The sequence below is a fragment of the Globicephala melas genome, chromosome 2 (assembly GCF_963455315.2).
Source record: "Globicephala melas chromosome 2, mGloMel1.2, whole genome shotgun sequence".
Lineage (NCBI taxonomy): Eukaryota > Metazoa > Chordata > Mammalia > Artiodactyla > Delphinidae > Globicephala > Globicephala melas.
In genome coordinates, this window is record NC_083315.2 from 167152604 (window position 1) to 167162453 (window position 9850).

The window sequence follows — 9850 nt, forward strand, 5'->3', positions numbered from 1 at the left end:
TGCTCTGATTTGGATCTGGAAGGATGGAGACCACCTTCCTGGAAGGTCAAGACCATCTGAACTTCTGACTGACAACTATCAGATGATAAAAGCGTGTTATGTTAAGCTGCTAATTGTGTGGTAATTTATTACACAGGACTGGAAACTAATACAGCTTTGATTCCCCCTTTCTCTCTACCCAGCTGAGGTTGTTCACTCAGGAGCTGGCTGAACACACTCTGGCCACCCCAGGATTCCTGAAACTTCTGGCTTCAGCTGGCTCCCACCCTGCCCCTGTGGATCCAGCGGTCCCTGCCTGCTCTCAGGAGTCCCCAGTGTCAGAAGCCAGGCACATCCACTGATCACCATGTTCCTGCACACAGGGGCCCAGTGTGCTGCAGGGCAGTGAAACAGGAGGGAAGGGGGCAGGGCACAACGTTTCAAAGAATGACACAGCCATGGAGGATACAACACAAACTGGTTAGAACCTACTGTTTTGCTGAGAGACTTACTCTCAGGTTTCAGGTTCGGAGGATTGTTGGCAAAATAACCACTCTACACTTAATTAAGTAAGAGATAAGAAAGTCTATTAGGCTAGTTATAAATCGTAGCACGAAGATAAGCAAAATAGTAAGAAATAAATGAATTTACAATCACCAAATTGGGAAAACAGCTACATCTAGATCCAAGCAAGGCTGGGAAGTCCCTTGAATAACGATCCGGAGTCCCGATTGGAAGTAGTAAGTTACAGCATAAGGACAAGCAACATAGCAAGAAATAAATGTATAGACATCACCAAAGTGGGGAAACACCTACATCCAGCTCCAAGTAACACTGGGAAGTCCCTGGAACAGCGATCTGGAGTCCCAGCTGGAAGGTCCCGAGCAGCGCATCCACCCCGTGGGTGAGGCTTCAGAGTACTGCTCAAAGGAATCCTGTACTTTTTTTTTTCTTTTTTTAATAAATTTATTTATTTATTTTTGGCTGCATTTGGTCTTTGTTGCTGTGCACAGGCTTTCTCTAGTTGCAATGAGCAGGGGCTATACTTCGTTGCGGTGCATGGGATTCCCATTGTGGTGGCTTCTCTTATTGCAGAGCATGGGCTCTAGGCGCGCAGGCTTCAGTAATTGTGGCACGCAGGCTCAGTAGTTGTGGCTCGCGGGCTCTAGAGCTCAGGCTCAGTAGTTGTGGCACAGGGGCTTAGTTGCTCCGCGGCATGTGGAATCTTCCCGGACCGGGGCTCAAACCCGTGTTCCCTGCATTGGCAGGTGGATTCTTAACCACTGCACCACCAGGGACGCCCAGGAGTCCTGCTTTTAATGCCAAGCCGCAAGCTGATAATCACCAGCTTATGTGCAAATATGCAGCTCTGGCTGTTATCAGAAATGTTTTGCTCTCTAGTGTAAGTCTCAGAATGTTCACTGATCCTTGGGAACTGGCCAGATTCCCTAGGCCGAGGGAGCTTCGTGACTTACTCCCTTCCTGATCTGTTGGTTCTGAAGACTTGTTAGTGCTGTTTCTGTTGACCTGCACGTAGTCCAGCAGTTCGGCATGTAGTTCCTTTCAGGGTCTTCTTTTAGTCAAAGGCCTATTATGGCCTCTGAAGCCTGAACAAGCCTGTTAACTTCCCCCACACCTACTAGGTCCAAAAGGGTGGAAGATCCGACTTCCAGTAGACCTGGAGCCTCGTTATATGCTCGCTGTGATACATCAGCACGCTAAGTGACACACATACAGGCACCATGACAGTTCTGAGGCCATTAAAGGGCAAATACTGGGCAGTGACCAAAATAGGTGGAATAATCCTCAAAACAGTTGGAATACAGTTGGAGCGATCCCCCCACTCATCAGCCTATGACATTACCCAGCCCATAAAGACTAACCACCCCGTATTTCTGGGCCTCTCGCCTTCTGAGACGGCCCACACTCTGTCTGTGGAGTGTGCTTCTCCCAGGGCTGCTCTTGCCTTTTGAGACAGACCGCATTCTGTCTATGGAATGTGTCTCTCTCTAAATAAATCCACTTCTTGCCTATCACTTTGCCTCTTGCTGAATTCCTTCTGTGCTGAAACATAAAGGACCCCAGCTTCATTAAGTCCTGAGACCAGGTGTGTGATCTTAATTAAGATCGTGTGGGTTAGAGTCCCAGCCCGTGGGTTCAAGTCCCAATCTCAGTTTCAGCTGGATTTGAGTCCCATCTGAGTTGTGCAGTTTCAGTAGGACACGGGGAGGCAGAGGCAAATTCTCATTGTGGGGAACCTAGGATAGATTCCTGTCTTCATCAGGGTGGCAGAGGCTGCTAGCAGTCACCCGATGCCTACCCTTTCCTTCTGGTGCATATAAAGAGAGCCCTGATTTTTGGCCAGGTGCATGATTCCCAGCCAAGGATTGCATTCCGAGTCCTCTTGTGGGAAGGTGTGCTCACCAGACTGGGTTCTGGCCAGTGGGATGTGAGTGGAACTGAAGTATGCAACTCTCTGGGTATGCACTTAAGGGGAGTGGGTGAGTCCACCTTGCCCCTTGGCCCTTTCCCATGGGCTCTGCTGCAGGTGGGGGAGTGACCATCTTCCACCCTGCAGATGACAGCAGCACCTTAAGGAAGCAGAGCAACAAGACTGCAGGAGCCTGGGCCTCCCTGAGCAGAGCCACCCCTCCAGCTGAGACACTTACACAACCAAGTAACAGAGGAAGAAACTTCTCTTGTTTAAGCCAAGAGGGCGTCTTTTACAACAAGCAAATGTAGATTTTCATGAACATGGGGGGATCTTTTGATTGCAAGCAACAGAAGAATCAATCCAACAAAGAGAGTTGCTTTTACCTGTTCCTTCTCAAAATCCCACTAAAATAACAGTAAAGGACTAAAGAAAGGCTTAAATCCACATCAACAAAGAGACAGGAAGAGAAGTTGAGTAACACAATTTAGAAGCCAGAAATCACCTGGACACGGGGTTCCACTTAGCAGTCCCGAGAAAGCTGAATCTTAAGGTGTCAGTGGGGAAGGGGAGAAAGAAGCAACTTTGCCCTTAGGACCACCAGAACCTCGGCCATTGGAGCAGCTACTGGAGGTTGGCATTAAGGTGGACTGGCAGCAAGGGGTCTGGCTGGATGTCTATTTAGGAAGCAGGCAGACCCCCAGGTAGCCCCCTCCAGCAGACGCCTGGAGGTTTACTTTTGGTGAGGTTGGGTCTCTGGGCCAGGAGGCACCAGGAGCTGCACAGTAAGAATGACAGTCTCCACACAAGCGCTGAGACCCTCAGTCTTCTTCACTGATAGGCACCAGAACGCTGCAGCCAGGTTATAACATCCAAAACAGAAGGAGGAAGATTCTTCTTGGGAATCTTACCAGCCCAAGAAAAGAAATGCTCATGTTCTGACACCTGGCAAAGGGAAGCCCAATGAAAGGTTCATCCAGACCACACACGGTCCCGAAGTTGACAAGAGCCGCTCCTGCGGCAGAGCCTGTCATGGGACATCTGTGAAGACCTCAGACATAAATGGGAAGCAGACTCACCCCCCGCGTCTCTGGCCCTCTCCCACCTTTCACCCTCGGCCCTGGGGCACTCACCCTTCACCACTGGCTTACCCACCCCCTGAAAGACTCAAGGGACCAAGGGGACCGCATAGCTGGTCTGAGGCTGTGGAAAACAGAGGTGGGGGGAGTGCAGCGGGCCCAGAAGGGATGCAGACCAAGGTGTCAGGACATCCATAGCGCCTGGGCTGGGGGAGGGAGGAAAGGGCTTCTGTTTCCCAGGAGCCCCACCGTCTGTCCTCCTGAGTCCCCACAGCAACTTCCGGGACAACTTTGGGGCAACCTAAATACCCACAGAGCAATTCTGAACGCCCTGGGACAAGAGGATCAAAGTAAATAACATTAAAAATATATTTACTCTGGTTAAGACACTGCCCGTGACTCACCACATAAAATCCACACACTATTTCAAGACAAGCAACACTGCTGCCCCTGTTTTCACAGACATTGTTGAAAGAACCTATAAGAGATGATCCAAAGCCCCTAACTCCTGCTGCTACTGAAGACGGGCATCTTTCCATAACCCGCATTTACTTTGCGGGTTATTTCCAGGAGGTTTGGAGTCTTTACCTGGCTTGCTGCTCACCCGCTCTGTCCCAGCTGCCTTCTCAAGCAGTCGGCCTGTGTTCAGGAAGATAAAATAATTTTCATAATGAATCAGTTTCAAATTGATGAGATTTGGGGTGGGGGATAGAGTAGTTCAACAATTACAACTCTTGTCCATCCAGCCCTGGCCAGACTCTCTCGAATGTTGTTGCAGCAGAAATAGAAAAGAGGCTTTTCTGCCAAGGAAAATAAGTAAACAGTGAACAGGCTTGGGAAACAGCATAAACAGGCCTGAAAGAGTTAAGCAATCTTGGTTATTCTTTAGCTGTTACTACTAACACACACTTGTAGCTGATTACTCTCTGACTCCACACGAATTACGCTTTGCACGTGGCATTTCTTCTCCCCCTACACTCCCTCAAAGCACTCTTCATTTCAGAAAGAAGGTCATGGGGCTTTCCTGGTGGTGCAGTGGTTAAGAATTCCCCTGCCAATGCAGGGGACATGGGTTAGAGCCCTGATCCAGGAAGATCCCACATGCTGCAGAGCAACTAAGGCCGTGCACCACGGCTACTGAGCCTGTGCGCTAGAGCCCGTGAGCCACAACTACTGAAGCCCGCGTGCCTAGAGCCCGTGCTCTGCAACAGGAGAAGCCACAGCAATGAGAAGCCAGCACACCGCAACAAAGAGTAGCCCCCGCTCGCCACAACTAAAGAAAGCCCACATGCAGCAACAAAGACCCAGCACAGCCAAAAATAAATAAATAAATAAATTTAAAGAAAAAAGAAAGAAGGTCGGGGCCGATAACTTCAGGGACACCAGACCCGGTTGCTGAGCTGACACCAGCTTTGGCCATGAATTTGCAGAAGAAAAGGAATGCAAGACCTTCATTACTTTGAGCCTTATCACCTACCCCAGACCACGAACCCCGGGCTATATAACCTTTCCCTATTCCCCAGGGAATGGGGCACAGTTCTTGAGGTGCTAGCCTGTTATGTTACCCCCTTTGCCAGGCAACGATTAAAGCCATTTTCCTCATTCCTCCAAAACTCTGTCTCCGTATTTCTTTTCAGCGTCCTGCACAGAGAGTCAATATTTTTTGGCATCAGTGTCTTTGGTAACAGGGATTTTCCAGCAGAAAAGGAAACTAAGAAGGAACATTTTTCAAACTGAAATTGTGCCAGGCTTTCCCTGACAAATTGCAGAGACTTAGGGATTGTCCACTGGTTTGAGTGATCTCCCTCAAGGCCCTTGGCTTGTGGCTTTGTGCAGGGTAGGCCAGTTGGGGACCAGCCCCAAAGCTGAGCTGTGTTCTCTGCTGGGATTCCAACAGATCTGGGCCCATCTGGGGTCCTGACCTGGTGGGTGACCATGAGACAGACTGTGGAGCCTCCTGTGTGTGCCTCATCCTGATGGAAGGAGATGGGTGAAGGCTGAAAATAGGCGGGTTTCAGGAGTAATCTGAGAGCACTGTGGCTGTCTGGGGTCAGACCCCTGGGCTCCTGAGTGGGGCCTGAGCAGAAGGCAGGAAGCTGTCTTAGGCTGAGACCCCAAGACAAGGATTTGAGTGCAAGTAGTTAATTGGGGAGGTGACCCCAGAGAGCACCAACAGGGAAATGGGGGGGTGACAGGGAAAGACAGGCAGCTGAGAAATGGCCCATTAGTGAGTTTGCACTGGGGGCAACTGAGGCTGACTCCTGCTGCAGACCTCTGGGGCGGTTTAACCCCCAACTAAAATCCATCACTGGCTGAGGGCTATTCTGGGGGGGACCAACACCTGACACCTCCAGCCAGCCTTGTAGGCCTCAGGGGCGGGGCCTGGCAGTGGGAACAGCAGGCGGACACTGGGAGACACGTGGCCGGGGGACACGGGCTAGGCTCCGACAGTGTCTGTTGCCCAAGTTCAGTAGAGACAGAGGTGAACAGTATTCATCCAGGACCTGCACATGGGAGGTCGATCTTATCAGGAGTTCATCTGGGTTTGGACTTTGCTGTTGCTATGGCTGCTGTCTGTGATCCACCAGCTTCCAATTAGGGTTCCCTGGGCTTGCGGTGGAGGCTGATTTTTCTCAGTGTCTGCTCAACCCTTGGCTAAAGGCTTCCGTTTGGTCTGTGCATCTTGGAGAGGGTCTCTGCACGCCTGCTCCACCCGCAGTGTAAACATCTGTTGCTTGTCACTAGCTAGCCTGGCGGCAAGGGCAAAAGGGTTCTCTGTGGTCCCACCCAGCCTCAGTCTGCGCAGGCGCTGTAGGCCTGGGTCTGGGGGCGGGATTTTCTCAGAAGCGTTCCCCTCCCCCTGCTTCCCTAGTAGTGGACTGATCCTTACTGTGTGAGCCCCGGAAAGTTTAACACCCCAAATTCAGAGGTAGAGGTTTTTTTCCCTTTTTCTTTCCCATCTACACTGACCTTGACCTGTGCTCTGCAGGCTGCAGAGTTTACTGCCCTTCCCCCAGCAGCATGAGGCTTCTGTTCCCTAGGGGGTAGGGCTGCAGCTCCCCTCCGCCAGTCTTGCCTCAGTGAAGGAAGTTTCTCCTGACTCCAGTCTTCCTCGGGAGCACCCAGAGGGTCCTTGGAGAAAAACCTTAAGGTTGGCCTGAAGCATCCATCCTTGTGACTGTAGCTCCCAGAGTTCCCTGCGCTCATGGTAGCCCATCCTTGCCCTTGAGCGATCAGTTAAGGTTTTTAGCTGAACTTGCACTGCCTGCTCTGGCTGCACCTCCCTCCTGTGCTCTGCCCCAGGTGGCTCAGTGCTCTCCTTGGAGGCACCTGACTTCCCTGAGAATTCAGGCCATCTGGTGGCCCTGCCTCTTCAGCTCTCTTAGGGGTTCAAGGAAAGTTACGCTTTTGTAGGTTTTCCGGCTTTTTCTTATTGTCGGGTGGGAGTAATGCTCTCTCCAGCTTCCTGTATCCTAAGCAGCTCTTCCTTCTTGATAGGTCGGCGAGTGGCCCACAGAATGCAGCGCCTGCACGCTGGACGCCTCCTCAAGACTATCTATTGGGGGTGTAAGCAGAAGTGCTAGAACTGATATCTCATCCTTTAGAAAGACTCCAGAAAATGAGGCCACTCTGGAAGGAAGTGAGACCTCACTCTGAAGGTGAATGGAGTCTTAGGGGACACCAGGAACGCCTGTCGGCCGCAAAGGAACTGGTGAATGCCAGTTGCCTTTCGATTTTCCAGACACAGCGTAGTGACCATTCCTGATTCCATCTCCTCCTCTCGAGGTGCCCAGAGCCCCACTGTAACACTGGCACACTGTCCTGTCCTTGCCCTGGTGGTCTGCATGTCAGCCTCCCCACAGCACTTTGTATAGGGTCCTGCTCACCTCTGGATGTCTGGTGCCCATTAATGAGCAAGGGCCGAGGGCTCTGGGGTCAGTGGCTCGATATGCATCCTGGCTACCCCTCACCCCTGCCTCCCTAGGAAGCTTTGTCGACCCCATCACTGAGTGAGGGGTAAACTGAGACCCACGGATGGTGCACAAATGGCCCTGGGTTATACAGCCCATCCCCTGTAGGATGGGGACCAACCGGAGCCTCTTGCCAAGTGAGTCTGTGTTCGATCAGCCTGCCACCGCCCTCTGCCCCTCTACCACAAGGCAGGCTGGGAGGATGGGGAGAACTCCAAACTTCCAATTCACAACTCACAACCCCCCAGGGCTGCAAGGAACAAAGACAGGCAGGTGCATCTGCAGATGATCTTTATTTCTCATGCTTCTCGGAACCGAGTGGGAGTTTTGGAGGTTTGACTTGGGGTACGTTTTCTCCTGGCTGGTCCCCTTCAGCTCTGGGTCCACCTGGAGGAGAGGAAGAAGGTGCCGCTTTTGCACCTCCAAGCAAAGCCCCAAAAGCTGATCCGACGGAGCCCAGGAGGATGTTGGATGATGTGGAGAGTCCAGCTGCCCCTGTGGGAGACAGAGGGTGAGCACAGGAAGGGTGCTGGGGCCCCTCAGGAGGCCTGAGGCCCAGAGATCCCACCTGGATGCCTCCCCTGGGTCCTGCATGCCCCAGGGCTCTGCTTTGGACAGAGGGAGGGGGTGAATTCATGGGAAGTGAGAGACAGAGGGAGAGTCAGCCACAGACCCCAAGAGCTACAGGTCCCACTGAGGCCTAGAGAGGGGAGGGGACCTGCTTAGGCCACCCAGGTGTCAGATTTGGGTAGGGCTAGACCCAGAGCCCAGCTATCACATATCCTGGGCTCCTTCCCTCCTTCTCTTTTCCAGAACACCCTCACCGCTCCGCTTCCCTCCTGACCCCAAACCTCACCCAGGACTCAGGGAGGACACTGCGGCAGAGGCAAAGGACCAGGGACATTGATGCCCACGAAACTGGAGGAAGCAGACAGGCCCTCCCTCCGGCTTAGCCGCTGGGCTGAATCCTGTGCTGCTGTGTCACACCCTCCCCGCTTCCTCCCGCCCGGACACTTACCCACGGACTGGAGAGTGGCCACCAGGCTGCCGGCGGCAACTCCACCCCCATTGGCCATGGCGGCCGCTGACATCATCTTGGCCGCTAAGGAGGAGGCTGCGATTCCTGCCCCAGTGAAGCCCACGGCGCCCAGCACCACGGGCACAGCCCCCACGGCCAGAGCTGTAGGGGGAGAGGAGCTGGGTCGGGGCGTGGGCTCAGGGGAGTGGACTCCCTTAGGAATTCCTTGACAGTTTCTGGGGACTGTCTGCTGGGAGCAGACGGGAGGCAGCCGCTTGGAGAGGGGTTCCAAGGTAAAGAAGATGGGGCTGTGGAGCCAGCTTGGGACAGTAGGTTAGAGTAGGCCCCTGGTTGGGTCTCTAACTTGCTGGGTGACTACGGGGAAGTCACTACCCCACCCTGGGCTTCAGGTTTGTGTCTGTGTAAATGTAGAGGTGAAATAAACCAATAAACCACTGCTGTTTTTAGCAGCAAACCCCGTTTCAAATGAAATCTTCTCTACATGCTCATTACATATAAGGACTAGAGTTGCAGCTACGTCGGGGATCGCGGTGACCTTTTCCGAGCGAGTACGGCTCTCGGCCCCTAAGATTCACCCGCGTGGCTCCCGGAGCGGAAGGGGGCTGACGGACCAGCTCTCACACGCCCGGCAGCGCCACCTCTCTAAGGCCTCCCTCCCACCCTGGGACCCAGGCCAGCTGAAGGCCTGGCGATGTGGGGATCCAGGAAAGTCACCTCCTCCTATCGCAGCAGCGGCTGCCCGTTCTTGAGAGAGAGAGAGAGAGAGAGAGAGAGAGAGAGAGTTGATTGAGGGAGTGAGGGAAAGAAGCGAGTCCTCTGGCCCTCCGTGGGTTGGGGTCTGGGAGGCCCGCCCCCTGCCCAGGCCACCAGCCTGATGGGGAAGAGAAACTTACTTATCATGGTGACGCCCTCCTCGCAGCAGCTGAGCTCAGGAAATGACTAAGCTGCACGAGATGCTGTTATTTCTTGGAGAACCACTAGGGACGCGGCCGGCGTCTCGTAGCATCTCGACCCCAGCAAAACGCAAGAACGCACATTCTGCGCGCCTGCTCGCCCGCCCCCCATCCCGCTTCCCACCGCTACTCGCCGGTCTTACCCGCCTCCCGCCTTCATCTCCCTAGTCCTTCTCCTCCCGGCGCCGCCTCTGCTGGCTCCCCCCGGGTGGTTCTCTCTTGTTTGGTGGCTCCACCGAAAGGAAAAGAGCCCTAAAGCACCTGGAAGCCGTTGCAAGCGGACCGGGGTTCCAAGTTGTAACGTTTTGCCCCCTGATGACAGAAGAGTTGTTCGCCACAAAACAAAACAAAACGAAAAACAGAACGTAAGAAGAAAATTTAATTTCACTTCCGGAGGG

At 53.2% G+C, this 9850-nt stretch overlaps 1 protein-coding gene across 1 annotated transcript; it reads right to left on the bottom strand.

The window, feature by feature from the left end:
* Window positions 1–7738: 7738 nt before the first annotated feature.
* On the bottom strand, window positions 7739–9579 carry LOC115867285 (interferon alpha-inducible protein 27-like protein 2). The gene is made up of 4 exons (XM_030883481.3): window positions 9393–9579; window positions 9214–9243; window positions 8479–8640; window positions 7739–7955 (listed from the first exon to the last, which is right to left on the bottom strand). Exons 1-4 carry the CDS (start codon window positions 9397–9399, stop codon window positions 7753–7755), a joined length of 402 nt encoding a protein of 133 aa, XP_030739341.2. The 5' UTR covers window positions 9400–9579; the 3' UTR covers window positions 7739–7752.
* Window positions 9580–9850: the final 271 nt, after the last annotated feature.

What these genes read in the sequence shown, in the direction of transcription:
- LOC115867285 (XM_030883481.3), bottom strand. An exon ending in CGCTGCTGCGATAGGAGGAG is followed by an intron (nt 8,641 to 9,213) that starts GTGACTTTCCTG and finishes CTCCCCCTACAG; the next exon opens with CTCTGGCCGTGGGGGCTGTG. An exon ending in GGCCACTCTCCAGTCCGTGG is followed by an intron (nt 7,956 to 8,478) that starts GTAAGTGTCCGG and finishes TGTCTCCCACAG; the next exon opens with GGGCAGCTGGACTCTCCACA.